The 20,025-nt window shown below is 49.6% G+C and overlaps 1 protein-coding gene across 1 annotated transcript; it reads right to left on the reverse strand.

Annotated features, from left to right (window-relative positions):
- Window positions 1–466: 466 nt before the first annotated feature.
- Window positions 467–19,458, reverse strand: LOC117001083 (G-protein coupled receptor 35-like). The gene is made up of 2 exons (XM_033069257.2): window positions 19,379–19,458; window positions 467–2,655 (listed from the first exon to the last, which is right to left on the reverse strand). Exons 1-2 carry the CDS (start codon window positions 19,456–19,458, stop codon window positions 1,719–1,721), a joined length of 1,017 nt encoding a protein of 338 aa, XP_032925148.2. The 3' UTR covers window positions 467–1,718.
- Between the last annotated feature and the right edge of the window lie 567 nt (window positions 19,459–20,025).

Raw genomic sequence — 20,025 nt, forward strand, 5'->3', positions numbered from 1 at the left:
GGAGCTGTGGGTGGATCTCTGCATCCCCATGGATCCCCAGGAGCTGTGGGTGGATCTCTGCATCCCCCATGGATCCCCAGGGGCTGTGGGTGGATCTCTGCATCCCTGTGGATCCCCAGGGGCTGTGGGTGGATCTCTGCATCCCTGTGGATCTCCCTGGGCTGTGGGTGGATCTCTGCATCCCTGTGGATCCCCAGGGGCTGCAGGACACAGCTGCTCCACCATGGTCTCACCACAGCCTGCAGAGGAATCTCAGCTCTGGACCCTGAAACATCTCCTGCCCCTCCTTCCCCACTGCCCTCGGTGTCCCCATGTAGTTTCCCTCACATGTTCTCACCTCCTCATCCTCTTCTCTGGCTGGAATTAACAGTGTGTCCCTCTTTTTTTTTTAATTTTCTTCTTAAACGTGTTATGACAGAGGTGTTACCAGCCTCTCTCATTGGCCCAGCCTTGGCTAGCAGCAAATCCATCCTCAGAGCCATCAGGGACTGGCTCTGCCAGACTTGGTGGAAGCTTCTGGCAACTTCTCAGAGCAGTCACCTCTGTGCCCCCACCCACCAAAAACCAGGCTGTGCAAAACCAGCACAGGAGCTCCTATTCTCAAAGGTGACAAGAGCATGTGAGGGGTGGCTGTGGGCTCACTGAGGGCACATGTAGGTCACAGGGGAAGATGTGTTTGTGGGCAGGAAAGGCTCTCCCACACTGTGTGGTGGAACACTGAACATTGCTGGGGCAGAGCTCAGTGCCATTTGGAGGGTTTTTTAACATTCAGAAAGTTAAAAAAAAAAGCCCTCTTCTAGGAAGCATTTATTGACTTCCTCTCTCCCTTGACTTTTCTAGGCTGTTGACTCATGGAAAAACACACTTCCCTGATGGAAATGTTAGGGGTGTCAATGTGGGCAGGCTGTGGACACCCTGCCCCAGCTGGGTTCACCTGCAGAGAATTCTCTGAGCCTGAGCTGTGGTGACCCTGGGGGTGAGCCTGGTGCCACAACACAAACCAGGGCACAGCAAAAGGGTGGCAATTGCCGAGGCAGCAGTCAAATGGCTTTGCTGTGTGAGAGGAACAGCCCTGGAGGGAGGGATGGCTGCTCTGGGGAGGTGTCTCTGGGCCAGGACTCTGCAGGGAAGGAGGACTCAGCTCTGAGATCTGGACTGACAAGTGTTGCTTTCATCCCAAAAGTGCTCCTTCACACCTGTCTGGCCTGTTGAGATGAAGGGGAAGAAGGTCAGGACAGCCTAGGCTGTTTTGTAGGGACATGTACTTGATAATATGCCAGAACCTCCTGAACAGCCACTCTACCTTCCAAAGGAATGGGATAAATGTAAACTGGATTAGTTTAATAATGCAGACAACCTGAAATGCACAATGAGGTAAAATATGATATGTACATCTGTACATGTTGGCAAGAAGGATCAATAGATTTTAGCTGCAGAAGGAACTAAAAGAGAATCATGGCTCACCTGTCTTCCTTTGAGAGAAACAAGTGGGTGCTGGAGGGTGGAATGGAGGCATGTTAACAACAAGCAGTTACACACACACTTCTACACATCTCTGTGACCTATTTGTTTAGTAAAAACATAGAGTACAAATTTCTAAACCTAACAAAGAATTTGCTAGAGAAAAAGAGAAACTTAAACTTATCCCAATAGCCGTGAATCTGTATTTCCTCTCTGTGTTGCAAATGTTGTGGGTGGGTTTTGTTCCCCCTTTTCCTTTAGCAAGTCTCTATCTGCAAGGGGTGGGTTGTCTCTGGTTTTTGAGTGCTGGCTTTGGGCCACAGAAAGGCTTCATGGAACTCCTTGGTGACAAAGTAGTAGCAGACACTGTCGAGGCAGCAGTTGGATGTGGCAATGCACCTCACTACGGAGGAGAAGTTGTTCATGACACAGAGCAGGAAACAGGTAACTCCAACTCTCTCCATGATGAACGTGGCAAGCAGCCCAAGGCAGGCTGGCAGAAAACAGATCAGAAATACAATCAGATTTGCATAAATAATGTGTACAGCTTTCTGGATGGATTTCTCCTCCGCTGAGTTCGTGTTCAGATGTTTCTTGAGGTTCCTGATGACTTCTGTGGAGCAGAAGGTCAAGATTGCTAATGGGAGAATGAAAACAAAGAAAATGGTCAGCAGGCTGAGAGCAGCAGGCGTGGGGCTGTGGGTCTGGAAGCAGAGAGCTGAGTGTCTCTGCCACAGCTGGATGGTGGCACTGCTGATCACCAAGAGCCACAGGAGCCCACAGATGAGCGCAGCCTTTGTCGGGGACCTGAAGGTCCTGGCCCTCAAAGGGTGCTTTATGGCAATGTACCGATCCATGGAGATGAATGAGATGATGTAGATGCTCACTAACATGTTGATAAAATACATCATCTCTGTAAACTGGCACAGCTGCCCTCGGGCTGACTCATTCCACAGCAAATAAACCATGGAAGGCAAGGTGCAGATGACAGAGAAATCTGCAAACACTAAATTCATTACATACACCCTGGTTTCTGTCCACTTCTTCATCTTGCAGGAGAACACCCAGAAGGCAAGGACATTAAATAGTGCTCCAAAAAAGAAAATGAAGCTATACAGAGCAAGTTCAATGAGGCGAACATGGTGATGCAGTTCTAGATTTGTGGTGCTGCAGTTGTTGGACACATTCATTGTCCTGAGTTACAGGTATTGTATGATGTTCTGAGACCTGAAATAGGAAAAGACATGGTAAGACCTCTTAGTAGTTGTAAAAAAAGCACATATAACACATATGTCCTTTGTTAAAAATGTGACTTGGAGCTTTACAGAGCTGTCTTTGTCAGTCAGCCTTGTGTCATCCTTTGTGAAGTTTGTTTATGTTCACTCAGTTTATAAGTGTTTCAGGGTACAATTCCAATAGGACATGGCAGAAAGCCTTTATTAAATAGGGAGATCTTAAAGTGTGTGAGGGCAGGAGGCAACATGGCATTTAGAAGGGCCCACATAGGTCATGGGCACATCCTGTGACAATGTGAACACTAACTCCTCAAGCCAGGCTGTGCAAATGATGTAAAATTCTCTTAGCTTGGTGCTGAGCTAGGCAGGGATTGCAGCAACCAAAACTAAAGCCCAGCACAGTCCATGAGCAAAAGCTCTTCGGTCAGTTCTCCTGGTTTTGGATTCAGACTGGGAGTGAAGACGTCACTTGATAGAAATCCTCATGCTCTGGCTCTAACTGGGAAGGTTTCTGAGCCTTTGCACTGCCTTGTGAACCTGGAGCTCCTTGTCCAAGCTGAGGAAAACAGCCAAATCTGCATTCCTGCTCTCCCAAAGGCATGCTTGAAACCCTAAGAGAGAGAGAATGAGATATGCTGCTCTCTACCTCACCAGGAGGGGAATGGAGCATTGGAAGGATTAACCTGGTTTTAAGCCCATTTGTTCCCAGAGAGAGTATGAGTCTGCAGATGCAAAGCAGAAAGCCATATCTGGAAGAGAGAACACCACTTCAGAACAAGGAGCTTGCTTTTAGGGCTGAATTAGATGGCTCCTGCTCCAGGCAGGCATCCAGCCACCCTCAGAAATCCAGGTTACAAGTAGTAGCTGTTGAGCCTCTGTCACACTGGCTGCAAGATGTTTTGCAAGAATATTAGTGAAGACTGTGAGTTCATGGGTTGATAAAAATCATCTCTCATCAGAGCCCATCCTGTGCAAAGTGGCTTCATGTGACATGCACATGGAACAATTCTCTGAACCGGTGATTCTGAGTATCTATCACTTCTGCTTGCATCTAAATGACTTCAGAAAACAAAAACAAACAACTTTTCAATGTAAAATCAGTTGTTTTGCCACTCTAACAGGAGAGAGAAGTGGGGAGGGATCTGGTGAAATCCCATATCTTGCAGGTATGTGGGAAGGGACACCCATCTGCCTGTTATGCAGTTATTTGCCTCCATCTGCACTGCAGATCTTGTGGCCAGTTGGTGAATGTGCCTGCAAATCAGAATTCAGTTCTAAAGAGACTCAAAAATACACAGCTGCAGGGGGGATGTGTGAGTGCCATGGGCAATAGCAGACACTGATGTGACTGCTGCACAGCTCTTGTATGCTCAGGTCTGGGTTTCCCAACAGAGGCTTGCTGCTCACTGCCTGTACCCTGAGAGGCAGGGGACACCCGAGGAAAACCTCTCTGAATTATGGAAAGTAGCAGCAGGGCACTGCCAGTGGTTGTGGTCACTGGTTATGGCACAGGGCAGAGGTCTGCACTGATGCCCAGGTTTCTTTTCACTGCACTGGTCTACCAGCAGCAATGCTGGGATGCAATCTTGGTCTGCAATGCCAGCAGCAGCCTCTGCAGATGTGCAGCAAGGGCAAACCACGCTGCTGGGCTCTGCAGCATCACAGGGCTCTGGCCAACACTGCCTTTGGAGCTGGAGACCTGGCCCAGCAGCAGGGCTCCTGGCCACAAGGCAGTTCAGAGGCTGGGAGGAGGATGGAGGAAATGAGTAGAGGGTTTAAAGTAGGCCAAAAAGCACTGATAGGGTATGACTGAGCAAAAAATATCTTTAACGAGACACAGCTTGACCAGCCAGCATCCTGTGGCTGCTGGAAAGGCTTCATGTGGGGTAGGTGAAATGCCTGCAGCATCACAGGGGCTAGGCAGCAACTTACAGCTGTGACAAAAGGATGGAGACAGCTGTGAAACAGCATCTTGCTGCTGCTGGAAGACCCAGAATGGGCTGGGGCTCAACAGACAAGGTCAGCAGTACTGTGCAGGGTGTCCTGCTACCCCCACCACAGGCTGGGGAGAGCTGGCCAGCAGTGTCCCCCAGCACTGAAGCTGTGAATCTAGGGAGCAAGGCCTGGCTGGGCTCTTTTCCTCCAGCAGCTCAAGAAGCAGAAGGCTTCTGCCAGACCCTGAACAGAGACGCTGGAGGAAGAGATGCAAGGCAGAGGCTGAAGGCACAGGGGGTGTTGCCGCAGCACTGTGGCTGCTGCATTCAGTGTTTTTCCAGTGGGAAAGCAGCTGCTCCAAAGGGGGAGTCTTGCATGGAAAATCCTCCTCCTTCCTTCTGGGGAGAGCTCAGAAGTGGGCAGGCACCAAGGGCTGAAGGGTGAATATGGTGGGTGAAATGGCTGAGGACAGCATGGGAGCCCTGATGGGCAAGGGAAGGAACCTGGAACTGAGCAGAGGGAGAGCAAGAAGGAAAATGGGGGTGAAATTTGGTACAGCACAGCATCTTCTGCAACAGCTGCCCTCAGACCTGCCACCTCCATGACAGCAGCCCTGACTGTCACCAACATTCCTATAAATGGAATGGGCAGCTCTCAGCAAATATTCAGTGAAGATGTAGCACAGGTACGAGAACAGACCTGGACAGGGCAGCACTTCCCAGAGGTTGCAATGTCCCCATGGCACTGCTGGCCTGTCTTGGGCAAGAGCTGGGCTGGGGGAAGCATGGCCAGAAAGAATGAGCAGGCAAACTGTTCCTATGGCAGAGGACACCCAGTCAGGGTCCTGCCATGGTACTGAAGTGAGGAGATTTTCCTCTCTGTTTCCAAATAGCATAAAGGAATGTGCAAACTGCCTGCTCCAACCTTGCTGCTGTTGTTCACACCTCTCTCAAATCCAGGGATCTAAAGCACAGCAGTTTTTTCTCTTCTTTTTTGAAACCTGTGTTCTTTCAGGCTCATCTATCACTGCATCCCTTGAAAGCTATAATGTGGTTGCCCTAACAATGATCTGCTTTGATAGACACTGGAAGGGGTTCTCTTAGACAAAAAAAAAAAAAAAAAAAAAAAAAAAAAAAAATTAGAATCACACATTTACTATATTGGGATGACTTAGCTTCCAGTTCTCAGCTGCTGTGATATTCCAGTTAAAGTACCCAGAGAATACTTTGGAGTAAGAAGAGAAACTGAAAGGCTCAGAGATCACAACCTGCTCCCTGGACTCCTGCCTTGCAGGGCCCTTGCAGCCCTGCAGAAACCATGCTGAAAGCCCCCTCTGCCTCCCCCAGGCACAGCAGGACCCTGTTCAGCACTTCACACCCAGCAAGAGAGGAGGAACAAAGTGATGTTACCTGCAGATTTGAGGTGACACAGCCAGCAGCAGGTGCCCCCCGAGGCAGGGCACGCAGGGTCTGTGCAGGACCTGCCTGGCACCAGCAGCTCCCTGTACTTGAAGGTTTCCATAGCACCTCCTCCTCCTGCGTAAGAGCAGGTTTCACATCAGCCAGGTTTTCATGCCAACCTCCTGGCCAAATCAATGGTGGCACTAGCTCACAGTGAGCCTCACTGCTCTGCACTTTCTGAGAGGGTGTGTTCTATGGCTAACACTAACAGAGATGTTCAGCTCAGGGGGGATTTGAAATGCCCTGCTGAAGTCTAAGCTAAGTACAGCCAGGAAGGTGCAATATCTGGTCTGGAGTGCCCCATGCAGCTAGAGGTACACCTGAATGTTGAGTTGTGCTTGCAAGCTCTGGGCATGGATGTGGGCACACAGAGCAGCTTAACAAGTGGTGCAGGAAAGCCTCCCAACCCTCCTCAAATGCTGCACTCAAATGGTGCCTTGGGTTGGGTTTGGTGCCTGGGCAGGGATGGAGCAGGAGGGGGTGATGATGGGGCTCTGGCCTGCACCCCTGCTTGAGCACAGGTACAGCCAAACCCTTGAGAGCTTCACCTGGCAACTAAACCAAGGCCTGGGCATCCCACATGGGATGGGCTCCACTATTCAACTCTGCATTGACAGAAGTGCAGGGGGCAGGCAGAGCTGCAAACCCCAAAGGGCTCAGCAGTGGGCTGTTAATTGGTGCCAGTAATCAGCTGCTAGGGGGGGTGTGTTCCCTGCACACTCAGCTCGGTTCCTGGCCAACTGTTGCACTGCTGTGTTGCAGTGATGCACTGGTGCTTGGCTGCTCCAGTGATGCACTGGTGCTTGGCTGCTCTTCAACCAGCAGGGTTGGTGCTGTCCTGGCTGTGGGAGCTGTGGGAGAAGAGAAGAAGCTGCTGGAGCTCATGCTGCCAGGCACTGCCATGTGAGTGAAGGAAGGCAGGATGCCCACATGTGCCTGGCTCAGGAGGCACGGGGTGGCACCAGGCAAAGGAAGCACTGCAGCACAGCTGTCACACAGGGCTGTGCAGGGAGAGCACCAGGCACAGGATCCTGGAGATAAGGCCCACCCTGCTCCACCACAAGGCTTCTGCAGCTTGCAGCCATCCCGTACCCACAGAGATGTGCGTGCTGATCACAGCCCTCAGGAGGCAAACAGGCATCCAAAGGCCTGGGTGTGCCCATCACAGCAGGAACAAGGAGTGTGAGCCACGTCAGATATCTCTGAACCACAGGCTGATAAGACCCTTGGATAGCATCTGGCATTTGTGAGATGCTGTGGAGGAAGGGGCAGGGAAGCAGAGTGACACGAAATGCTGCAGTGGCTTTTTGGGTCACAGTGTGGAAGGGACAGGAGGGTCACTGCAGGTGAGAAAAGGAAAGACCTGTGTGAAGAGAGCCACAAAGCAAAGGTGGTGGGAGCTGTTTGCCTGTGGTAGCTGCCAGCTGCAAGTGCCAGAGAGGCTGATGCTGTGAGCTGGTTTTGAGTTAGAGCCCACGGTGATGGCCTTGCTCACAGTCACTGAGGCTGGCAGGAGCCTCCTGAGGTTTGCTCAGAGCCATTGTCTGAGGCTGCTGTCTGATGTCCAGTTTGGTTTTGAATAGTTTGAAGGATATCTCCACACATTCTGTGGACAACCTTTTCTAGTGTTTGATCATTTTGAGACTAAACTTTTTAAATGTTTAAACAGACTTTCCTATATTTCAATCTGTGCCTTTTATCTTCTGCCCTCTCAACAGTGTCAGTGAGAGGGCAGGAGGCAAAAGGCACAAACTGAAATATAGGAAAGTCTGTTTAAACATAAAAAAAGTTTACTCCCTGCCACTGGGTGTTTATACGCATGGATCAGATACTTGAGAGACTTCTCCAGGCTGAATAGTCCCAGCTCGTGCAGTCTCTCCTCATACAAGACATATTCCAGTCCCTCAATCATCTTTGTGGCCTTTCCTTAGACCTGCTCCAGTAAGTCCAGGTCTTTCTTGTACTGGGGTTCTAGCACTGGACCCAGTGATGGACTGAGGCAGTCTCACAGTGCTGGGCAGAGGGGCAGGATTCATTCACCTTCCTCGAGCTGCTGGCAGTGCTCATTCTCCAACAGCCCCAGCTGCTGTCACCTCTCCTGCTGCCAGGGCACACTGCTGGCTCACCATCAGCTTCATTTCCTCCTGGAGCTCAGGCTCTTCTCTGCCAAGCTGCTTTCCAGCAGGTCAGCCCCAGCCTGTCCAGGTGTATGGAGTCATTCCTCCTCAGCTGAAGGAATTGTAGGCACTGACTGTCCTGCAGTGCTCTGGATGCTCTTTCCTGAAGGGTGACATTTGGGGGACACAGCAGTGCTCAAGGGAAGAGCACACCACGAGTGTCAGCCCACAGGCAGGCCTGGCTGTAAAAGGTGAGGAGATGAGCAGCAGTACAAAATTACTTTGTGCCACCACAATCTGCAAGGACTGCAGTTGATGGTGGGGACTGAAAAATGACAGTGTCAGAAGGAGATGGAGCTCAGCCTGTGGAATTCCAGCTGGTTTGGAGGTGGTGACCTAGGGAAAAGCCCCAAAGAGGTGGCTGGGGAGAGAAGACCATGGATGTGGGGCAGGGATGGACAGAGGCTGGCCAAACTGTCCAGACTGATGAGTTCCAGCACTGGAAGGAGCCAGGGGACACAAAGGCAGGGCAGCAGAGGAGCCCTGGGATGGTGGCAGCAGTGTCTAGGCTGGACAGAAGGATTCACTCCCCCATTGCAGGCAGGAGAACACTGCTCATGCTGGGTCTGCTGAGCACCTGGTTTTTTACCTGTCTTCTACCAAATCTCAATGCTGGAAGATGCTAAACTGGTACAGATTACATCTGTTTGTGTTCTGCTAAAATACAGTACACTCAGCAGGACTAAACAGAGTGGGTGTGGTGTGAAATAGGGGCAACACCTACACAGGATGCTGCAAACCTTCACAAGCCAGCCTTTGAAGGTAGCACCTTTTCCATGACAGGAAGGCAAAAAACTCTCTGAACCTTGGTTTGGGTTTTTTCCCCTTCCCCTCCCTCAGTCATGAACATCTCTTTCCTATGTAATCCCTTTGAAAGGTCACTTTTTTATGCAATCCTTTTGGTTTGGAAGGTCTTCACCTTTATTAATATTCCAAATTCAATGCTTAATTTATTTGAAGTTTAATTTAATTTAATTTTATTTTATTTATTTGAAGTTTATGTTCATATGTCCAAGAAGAAGGAAAACATAGATGGGCTAAGGATGGCAGTGTTTGCACAGGGGGGGCTGCAGCAACACCCACCTGTACAATGCTGTACAAATACACCCCACAGGTGCCTCTGGTTTGAATTCTTTTATGTATGACCAGGTCAGACTGGACTAAATCCTCAGTGCTCTTCAGGCTGCACCCCAGCCTATCCAGCCTCATTATGTTGATGCTATAGATGATTTCCCTTTTGCTCTCTCTCTCTCTCTCTCTAAGAATCATTTTGTTTCTGAGTGCACTGTGTTTGAGTGGAGATATCTAATGCTTCAAGAGCTCTGCCAGATTTTTTTCATCACTTTTCCTCAACCACAAGACACTAAAAAAAAAAAAAAATTTAAAAAATGGGGTTTGCTAATGGGAAGCACCAGAGGAGAGTAGGTCTGGTAATTGTAACCCACACTCTGACCTTGTCTAGTCCCAGGAGAGCAAATCAATTTATCCTTGGCTTTCCCCAGAAGTCTGTAATTTGCCTGTAGTTATCCTCCCCATTTTTGCATTTGGACAGAGGCACTTTCAGCCTGGGAGAAGCATCCCTCCTGCAATGTTGTACATAAGAGTGTTAGAGGCTTTTGCTTATACTTCTGGACTTTGCCTGTAGAACTGCTTTGCTCTCAGTCTCCTAGGCATTGCTAGCACAGACTAGACTAAATGTATGTATGCTGGTGTCCTGAAATAAAAGCGTACCTAAAACTCACTGCATTCATCACCCTTTTTCCTCCTGCTTATTTTTCCACTTGCCTTCTAAACCCCATTCCATTTTGTGTTTTTTCATAAATGTGGATAAGAATGAGCAGAGGTTTTTAAATGAGCTCAGAGGTTTTTAAACTGTGTGACTTTTGCTGCAGGAGGCAGGAAAGCCATCAGAGTACAGGGAGGGAGAGTGCTCCATGAACACTCATGTTTCAGAAAGAAAATTGCCCCATCATTTAAGAACTAGAAATAACCTGGCAAAGGAGAGGTGATAAATTAGATTCAAGTCAGTCTCACCTCATTTGGAAAGGTGATGATGAGTCTGTAGCAAAAATTTGCTGTTACATCAAACCTGTTTCCTTTTCCTGAAACTGAAAGCAATTTTAGAAATATGGTTTAATAATAACTTTAATAAATGGAAATTTAGGAATAGTGATTTAGAATCACTCTTTGATTCAGTATTTCCTGAAGGCAAATGAACTAACTGACCAGAAAGGGAGGTTTGGCAGAAAATAATCATGCCAAGGAGTTACATTTTGGTTTCTTCTTTAGTGCATGTCAGAAACCCTCCCTTTTTTTTCTGATGGAAAGATAAGCCATGCAAAGAAAGGCCACAGGATAGCACGATAAAGCACATTCAATGTGGCAGCCTGGCTAGTGCCGGGGTGATGATGGCTGATAAAGCATCTGTGTCACAGCGTGGCACAGGGCACTGCCTGCACACAGCCCCTGCAGGGCTGGGCTGGGCTCCTCGGCAGCCAGGGGAGTGGAAACCTGGAACAGAGTGTTCAGGGGAGGCTCCTGAAGGACCTGGGCACAGGGTTTGCCTCTCCTGCATGAACATTACACACACGAGCACTGCAAGCACCTGGCCCTGCCTCAGTGAAGATCAACGTCTCATCAAGGATTAAGTGGCTAAAAACTTGTTCCCTAGCAGAGATACACAAGATCTGTCAATAGCTCAGAAGCACTGGGGACAGAGGGCAACCAGCTAATGATGACAAATGGGTTTTACCTTCCTGTGCAAGCTACAGAGCACCAGCACAGTGACATTGTGCCACTGGAGTAGCAGGGCTGAAAGCAATGACACCACCCTGATCCTTCTGGGGGTGTGAGCCACAGATCTGTCTGTGCACTTGTAGAAAATGTAATATGTCAGTAATGGGATGGAGGGGTGACCTTTGCAGGGCTGCCTTGTAGAGTAAAACAATAAGTTGGTAATGTTTGCTTTGCTTTTCAGGCCAGGGAAGCATATAAGCATATCTATAAATATCTCTTAAAAATATCTATCTGACACACTGTGCTCTGAGAATACAACAGAAGAGCAAAGAACATAAACTTGGCTGAAAAACACATTTGGGAGATGTGCATTTTTCTCATTTGCACGGAAAGGAAGCAGGGAAAATGTGGTTTGGTACGGTCAGCTCCAGCCTCTGACACCAGAATGAGTTTGGAAATCTTGGCTTTCAGCATCTCACACAGTTGTGCACCCACAGAGAGCCACTGATTTACACCAAGGCATTTTCACTCTTATTTAATCACTGTTATCCAACCACTCATCAAAGGTAAGAATTCAGCACAGCATGACACTTCCAACCCCTGGCCTCGTGCAAGACACACCCTTCTGCCCAGAACCCTGACAACTCTGACAGCTCTGCCAGCAAACACAGGCTTTCCATGGGCCTCCAACTTCCAGACCCCCGCCTTGTCTAGGAAAACACAAAAACAAAATTTGGTTGGGAAAACTGACCAAAAAAGACCCCATGTGGGGGTGGTGGCTGCTCCCCTTCCCAGCACCGAGGGGCTGTGCAGAGCAGGGAGCTCAGGGCAGCAGGGAGGGAGGAGGGAAAAATGAGAACCCCATGAAGATGTGCTGGATCCCATTTAACTGCCAAGTCCATTTGGTAGCTGGGTCTGTGTCTGCTTTGCTCCAGTACTTTTCTCCTGTGTGATAGCCTTTATCACCCCAGCTTGTGACTTAGCAAGGCAGCAAATTTCCCTACAGCTCCTTTGTGCAATTATCTGACCACAGTGCAGATTCCAGATGTCACTGATTTGGCCCCTGAGCCTGCACAGAAATAACCCTGCACTTTCTCCTGCCTATTTAGGACAGGGCTTCCCTTGGTGCCAGAGACACCTAAAGCTGGCCCACTTTGGTGGCTGCAATAGTGACAGTAGCCCCTTTAGCCTCATTTGGGTCCCTGCCCTTTGCCTCTCCTTAGCTTCAATGGTTGGAATACTTCCAATGCTTTAAAATACTCATTTATTGCAATATTGGTTGTTTTGGACAAGAACAGGCCTCCTGTGGGAGGTTTGTCCTGAAGAAGCAGCACAGGTATGTCCTGACCTGCTTGTCCAGCAGAGCTGAGGCGCAGTGATGTCTCAAACTTGTCCAGCTGCTTCCAGAGCCCTGGGATGGGTTAAAGAACTGAGCCCCAGCACACCAGTTCACTGCAAGCCGTTTATCTCAGGAAATCTCTGCTTGGTTTGCTTTCCTGATTGCAGATCATTGTGTTGTTTTTCCTCTAAACAGTGATCAATCTCCATTTTGCTTACAGCCAATTTGCAGTGGCTCTGCCAGGACTTAACACTATTTTTCTTACCAACCTGCTGGATGCTATAACACCCTAGGTGACCAGAGGGTTATAGTCAGGGGGAAACGGTGTCTGAATTAGGTGTCTAAAGGTAATGTTTAAACATTGTATCATCATTTCCAGAAAAGATAGTTCATAAGTGCAAGAGTTTGTGTGCCCACATTTTGCGGGCAGATTTTCACGGCAGTGATATTTCCTCTTGACGTTTGAGCACTTGCAGTTCTCACGGCCTCAAGCCTCTCTCCAGGGAAAGAACCCATCCCTGGGAGGGAGGCAGGCCCCTGCAGGAGCACCTGAAGCCCTAAACATGGTCCAGGCTGCTTTTAGGTGCCTCACCTACATAGCAGAAGTAATTCCTGCCTGAAACAACTTGTGGTTTGAAAATTCCAGTTCTGAAGATGCTGGCATCACCACGGTAAGTCCAAACACAGCCCAAGCAGTGAGCAGTGCTGTGTCTGCTGGGCTGTGTCCCTGTCAGCTTTGGCACCTTCAGTCAAAGTGCATTGCAGACACCAGTGTTAAATTTGGCTGTGAAAACTGATGCTCAAATAATATTTAATGCAGCCAAAGAGAGGAAATGGGCTCATTTGTGGTGTTAGGGTCTGTTTGGCAGATGGCCCCTCAACACCACAAGAATTAGGTGTGAATAACACCAGGTTGTGGTGTAATTTGGACTTCTATTTGAGCTGGTTATTTATGAAAGAGGTGAGGGTGACATCTCAAATTCAGGCTGCTCTGGTGACAGCAGCACCCACAGCACAGCAGGAGACTGGGACATCATTGACACAGAGCTGCTGGAGGACATTTTAAATACTTGCAGCTGGACCAAACAAAGCTAAACAGTAGGTCCAGAATTGTTCTCGTTGTGTGATGCAGCTGAGTGCCCCAGGACACCCCGATTGGTCATCACCTACCTCACAGCCTTTGCTGTGGCACTTGTGCACCCTTCAAAGGGGACAGGGGCAGCTGGCACCAGGCTCAGCTTGATCACCTGGGTTTTGCAACCAGGAGAGCAGAGAGCTGAGTGGGTGGTTTGGAAGCCTGCTAAGGGGCCTTAGTGCAGCTGGGAGCTGGAAGGTTTTTTAGGGAGTCACTCCACAGGCAGTGAGTGTCCCCTGAGTTCCGGGCACTATCCTGCCAGGAGCCAGCACTGTGCTGCTCTTAGGGCACCAGGGCACCCACAGCTGCAGCAGCAGGGCAGCTTCTGATGGCTGAGAGACTCCCCCTGTATTTGTCATTGCCTAGTTCTGGGAAAAAGAAAATAAATTCCTGGAAATGTGTGTAACGTGCAGAGCACAGGGACCTCTCTGGCTTTTAGCACATCCCAGGAGCCTTAACAGGGCTTGAAAAAAGAGATTGAGAAAAAGTCATTAAGCTTTTTCCTTGTTTCCACAGCTTGTTATCTACCTTCTTCATTGACAGCCTCTTTTGTGATTCACCAAAACAGTGTTTATATGCTTATGCCTCACAGCTCCTCTGTCTTGCAGTGGTATGAAAGGGATCCCAAGGAAGTGAGAAATGTATCCTAGGAAATTGGTCACTGACACACCTGTTCAGAAATGTTATCTCAAAGGTTAAGAGTTAAATCTTACTCTCTCCTGAGGTTTTTGTTGTTTGGGTCTTTTCCTTGTTTTTCTTCTCTGCTGTGAGCAGAGGCTCTGCTTCATAACACCTCTTGTAGCCTTTGAGCTCTGCTCCAGGAGCTTTACCTGCCACACACCACCTGCCTGGGCCACATGGAGAGGGAAGAGGCCAGTGACTCCAACTAGCCAAAGCCCTTCCCTTACTGCTCTTGAAACTTTTGCACAGGGAACACCCTGTTTCTGTACCAGGCTTTCACACAGACATTGCTGACTTTAACATCCCAAGCAATGTGCAGTAATTTCACTACTGTAAGGCACACCAGAGTATAAGGCGCACCTCCGGGTGTCGGCAAATTTCCGAACTTTGTCCATATATAAGGCGCACCGGACTATAAGGTGCACTTTTTTCAGCAGCGAGGATCTGCGCACAACAAAGTAAGGAATTAGTAACAATTGTGCCAGCCCTGATGTCTTGGGTTACAATACAGGATGTGATCAAAGTACAGTAATGTCACAACCATAAGGCGCACCAGACTATAAGGCGCACTTTTTTTTTGCCGCGAAGATCTGTGCCACGCGCAACAAAGTAACGAATTTGTAACGGAATTCCCGCCATCGTGGAGTTTGCTGGCAGGTGCTCAATTTGCAAACATTTTTCACAGATTGGTGTAGCCTATAAATGCAGCCTCAAGCGCCCTCCCCATGCGTGGGGCCCGGCACTCCTGCCCGCCTTCGGCTGGTGAGGTGGGGCTCGGGACGGCCGCAGCTCGCGGCTGCCGCATTTTGGGGCAGCCATGGCTCACACCTTGGGGTTGCTGCGGTTCAGGGCAGCTTGGAGCTGCTGCAGCTTGCGGCTTCTGCGGCAGCCCGCTGCCTTCCCTCCCCACGTAGCCCCGGCACTCCGGCAGCCCCCTGGCGCTTCAGGAGCCCCACGCCCCCCTGGCGCTCTGGAAGCCCCACGCTGCCCTGGCGCTCCGGGTGCCCCATGCCACGCTGGGAGCCCCGCGCCCCCCTGGGCTTTTCCCCTGCGCCGCTGCTGCCCTGATGCCAGCAGCTTTGCCCCCCACGCCCGGGCTGCTCCACCACCGCCAGCTTTCCCCCCGCACCGGCACTGCCCCGATGCCGCCACCGGGCGGGCTCTGCTCCTGCCCCCCGCCTCCCTGCCTGCACTGCTCCCGCCCCCCGCCTCCCTGCCCATGTTGCTCCTGCCCCCCCGCCTCCCTGCCAGCGCTGCTCCCGCCCCCTGCCTCCCTGCCCGTGCTGCTCCCGATACCTGGGGCCACCTGCGGCCACCCCCCCATCGCTACTCAGCCCTCCCACGGCGCCACCCCCCCCTTGCGGCTCTCACTTCCAGGTTGGCAAATTTCACAACTTTGTCCATTATATAAGGCACACCGGATTATAAGGCGCACTTCTGGCATCGGGCCAAAATTTTAGTCAAAAGGGTGCGCCTTATAGTCGTGAAATTACTGTATCTATACTATCACCATCTGTTGTGACAGTGGGGCAGTGATCCTTATGTCTTTGGGAGATATTCTACTAATGGGCCATCCACTGAAACCAGTAGGGCATTGTTCTTTGCACCCCTATCCTTCCTCCAGAGAGTTATCTTCTGCTAATGGCCCATTGAGTCCCACTGTGTGACTGATAAAATTACTGCATCCCATTGAGTGTTGCTCCAGACAAGGGGGCGAACCCAGCCTTTCCTACCTAGATAAAGACTGAAATTCTGGGACATCAAGTCACCCTCTTTTCCCTGGACTCCAGAGGAAAACTGGACTTTTTTTCCATATCATCACTGGACCTTCAGAGGGAGGCTGCACCCTTCTACAAGACCACTGCTCCAGCTGAATCACATCTGTCACTGCAGAAGGACTGTAGCCACCATTTAATGGGACTGCTACCAACACCCTGACTGACAGGTGTCACCCTGACAGGGTGTCAGATTGAGCTCTGACTTTGTGTCTTAGTTTGGAGGACAGGTGTCTGCTAAGAAAGGCAGGAGCCTCTCTTTGAAATGGAGAATGGAAACACCCTCCCTCCAAATTATTGTAATTTTGAAATCAAGGGGCTCTCAGGTAAAGATATGGGAATTAGGAATAACAATTCTTTACTAGGGAAATTAAAATAGAAATACAGTGCTACAAAGAAACAAGCCCTGACAAAGTCAGAGTACAACCTGACACCCCGTCAAGCAGGGTGTTGGTAGCAGTTTGATTAAATAGTGGCTGCAGTCTTCTTGCAGTGACAGATGTGATTCAGTTGGAGCAGTGGTCTTGTAGAAGGGTGCAGCCTCCCTCTGAAGGTCCAGTGATGATATGGAAAAAAAGTCCAGTTTTCCTCTGGAGTCCAGGGAAAAGAGGGTGACTTGATGTCCCAGAATTTCAGTCTTTATCAAGGTAGGAAAGGCTGGGCTCGCCCCCTTGTCTGGAGCAACACTCAATGGGATGCAGTAATTTTATCAGTCACACAGTGGGACTCAATGGGCCATTAGCAGAAGATAACTCTCTGGAGGAGGGACAGGGGGTGCAAAGATAAAGAACAATGCCCTACTGGTTTCAGTGGATGGTCCATTAGTAGAATATCTCCCACAGAGATAAGGATCACTGCCCCACCTGGTCACAACAGACAGTGATAGAACAGATACTTTGATCATATCCTGTATTGTAACCCAAGACACTTTGTCATTGTTTGGGGTTTGTTTTGGCTGCGGTTTGGCTCGCAGCTCACACTTCCAGGTTGGCAAATTTCCAAACTTTGTCCATATATAAGGCACTCCGGAGTATAAGGCGCACTTCCATGTTCGGACCAAAATTTCAGTCAAAAGGGTGCGCCTTATAGTCGTGAAATTACTGTATTTATTTTGCTTTTACTTTGTCTTTTTGGTGTTTATTTGCCCCCAGTGCTAAATTAAAGTCTTTTTTTACAGTTTGATGTCCCTTTTATTTAATTTCCGGTTTCTCTGAGGCATACATTCCTCCCCCAGAGTCCTTCCCTGGCATGGAGGACCATGCTACCACCCAGGTCTCCTGGCTCCACAAGGACCACACTGCTTACCCCATCTTTTGGGGATGCTGAAACGCTGCAGAGGAGTACAGACCACAGGTCGGCACTAATGAACACCACAAAAACAAGGTTTTGCAGAGAGATCTGAAACCCTGTGTCAGCAGCATGATCCAGGCTGGGAAACCCAAGCTTGCAGCTCAGGGCCAGGACATCTCTGAGACCCTCTGGGGCTCACAACCCTACAAGGACATGATGATTTATAAAGACCTATATTTTTTAAAAAATAATATTTAAGAAATGAAAAACACAACCCCAAAACTTGAAACAAGAATTACACTGATTTCTGAGAGCAGCAAGAGGAGCTGGCAGTCGGAAGCAAGAGTTGTGATGTCCTTCGTGACAGATAACCCAAGTTTATTTTAAGTCAAAACCAACCAGAGTTTTGCTTCTACTGAATTTTCCAGTCTTTGTCCAGCAGCATTTAATCTTCTGTGATTAATTACATCCTGATTTACTGAGACCAGAATAGATGGGACCAGAGAGAGCCATGTAAAAAATAATAATCATTATTCACATAAGCCTCTTAGTTAATGTAAACTGCAACTTTTCAAATGCTGGCAAAGGGAGCTCTTTTCATTACCCCAAATTCTCTGTCTGTAATTAGTCCTGTAGGAGGATTATTACTTCTTTTATCATTAGTAAGAGAGAAAAGATAATTTGCCACAACGCTGTTGACTTCATTGGTGGCTGTGGCTGGTGGGATTTCCACATTAGGACAAGGGGTTTACAGGACAGCAGGCAGCTCCCAGCCTGTCAGGGCGGCCAAAAGAGAGCCCTTGGACACGGCACTGATCCCCTCCTCCCGGGGCCGGCACAGAGCTGTTCTGCCAATGCCAAGGGGCACAGGTCACTCTGTCCAGCTGTGCCACACACGGCTTGGGGCCACTTCTCCCGAGTATCCTGTTATTCCAAGCACTCAGCCAATAATTTCTCCAGGCGATTTGGAAACCCCTTTTCCCCAGGGATCCAATTCCCATCCTGCCCGGAGCACTGTGCCATCTTGTGGCCGTTGCTAAAATTGAGGGAAACGCAACGAAATCGCTCCGTATTCCACATCTGGGTTCAGATAATTGCTATCCATTTTTTAAAATTTTCTTTGTTTTTAATTTTTTTTTTTCAGAGGAAAAAACAGTTTCCCCAGCAGCTTTGCAATTCCAGCCAAGTTCCCAGATGATCAAAGAGACAGATGTACTGGGCTGTAGCACTTTTCCCCCAAATGAGTCGGCAAGTCCTTTTGCCACAAATAGTAAGTGATGTGATTTTCCAGGTGAAATGAAACAGTCACATCAAACCCATTTTGCATTACCAAAACGACTTTTCGACACATTTTTTTGGTAAATGGTCTGAAACATCCCACAGCACTCTCCTGGAAAAAACTGGCAGCCCACAGCTTGGACAGGCACATCCTTCACTGCTTTAAAAACCATCTGGATGGATGTACCTCAAATCCTATGTCCACTTCTGGGCCCATCACTCCATGAAAGACACTGAAGGGCATGCCCAGAGGAGGGCAATAAACTTGGTGAAGGGTCAGTTTCCCATCCTTATTTTTTATCTAAATGCAGAGTTTCGGGTGACTGATCCTCTTGTGCTACCTGCCCAGTTACACTTGTGGCCTTCAGAAATGCTGATAAACAACAGCACCATGCTGGGCCCTGTCCCTCCCTAACCCTCCATCCCCTGAGCAGCCCAGAGGGAAGGCAAGAAGCAGCCAGCTTTCCCAAAGTGCAGGGGTTTGGTTTTTAAAAGAAAACAACTTAAAGGTCATTACAAGCAGAAATACTCTGAACTGTGTATAAACAACTCCTTGTAATAAACAGATGATAAAAAGAGAACAGAAGGGGGATATCAGGCTTCATGCTCTCCTTTTCAGTACTAATTGCTCATAGCAACCAAGCTGCAGGAAATTGGATAAATTACCGTTTTATTTGCAAACACAGAGAAAAACTCCCCTGTGAGTAGAACAGTGGAGGTGTTTTTTTTTCCTCTAGGTCAGCACATCAAAACATTAAAATGTCTGAGAGTGCTCTCCTTACCGAAGCGTGGGATATGACTGAAACTTCGATTTTAAGGAACTTCAGCCAATAAGAAATACTTTACTCTGTAGCTGGCCGGCAGCTCAAACCGCACCTTTCCTGCACTCTAGGAAAGCCCGTGTTCTTCACGGCGTTACTCGGAGAGCTCTGCCGGCCGAGCTGAGACTCGCACATCCCCCGGGCACATCCCTGCACACAGCTAGCGCTGCGGCTCTGCTCTGGATTTACCGATACCCTCAGCTGTACAGAGAGCTCCTGCAGCCGGCCCCAGCCCGTGCCGTGTCCAGGACCCACTGGGGGTGTGCGGGGCTCGGCGCTGCCGCTCACCTGCGCTGGGCTGCGGCGGTGCCAGCCCGGCGGGGGGAGCGGAGTGGGGCGGAGCGCGGAGCCTGAGCCGCTGTGCCCGCTGTGCTCCTGTGCTTCTGTGCTGCTGTGCCCACTGTGCTCCTGTGCTTCTGTGCTGCTGTGCTGCTGTGCCCGCTGTGCCCGCTGTGCCCGCTGTGCTGCTGTGCTGTGTGCCCGCTGTGCCCGCTGTGCCCGCTGTGCTGCTGTGCTGCTGTGCCCGCTGTGCTGCTGTGCCCGTTGTGCCCACTGTGCTGCTGTGCCCGCTGTGCTGCTGTGCCCGCTGTGCCCACTGTGCTCCTGTGCTGCTGTGCCCGCTGTGCTGCTGTGCCCGTTGTGCCCACTGTGCTGCTGTGCCCGCTGTGCTGCTGTGCCCGCTGTGCCCACTGTGCTCCTGTG

This window comes from Catharus ustulatus, chromosome 10 (assembly GCF_009819885.2).
Source record: "Catharus ustulatus isolate bCatUst1 chromosome 10, bCatUst1.pri.v2, whole genome shotgun sequence".
Lineage (NCBI taxonomy): Eukaryota > Metazoa > Chordata > Aves > Passeriformes > Turdidae > Catharus > Catharus ustulatus.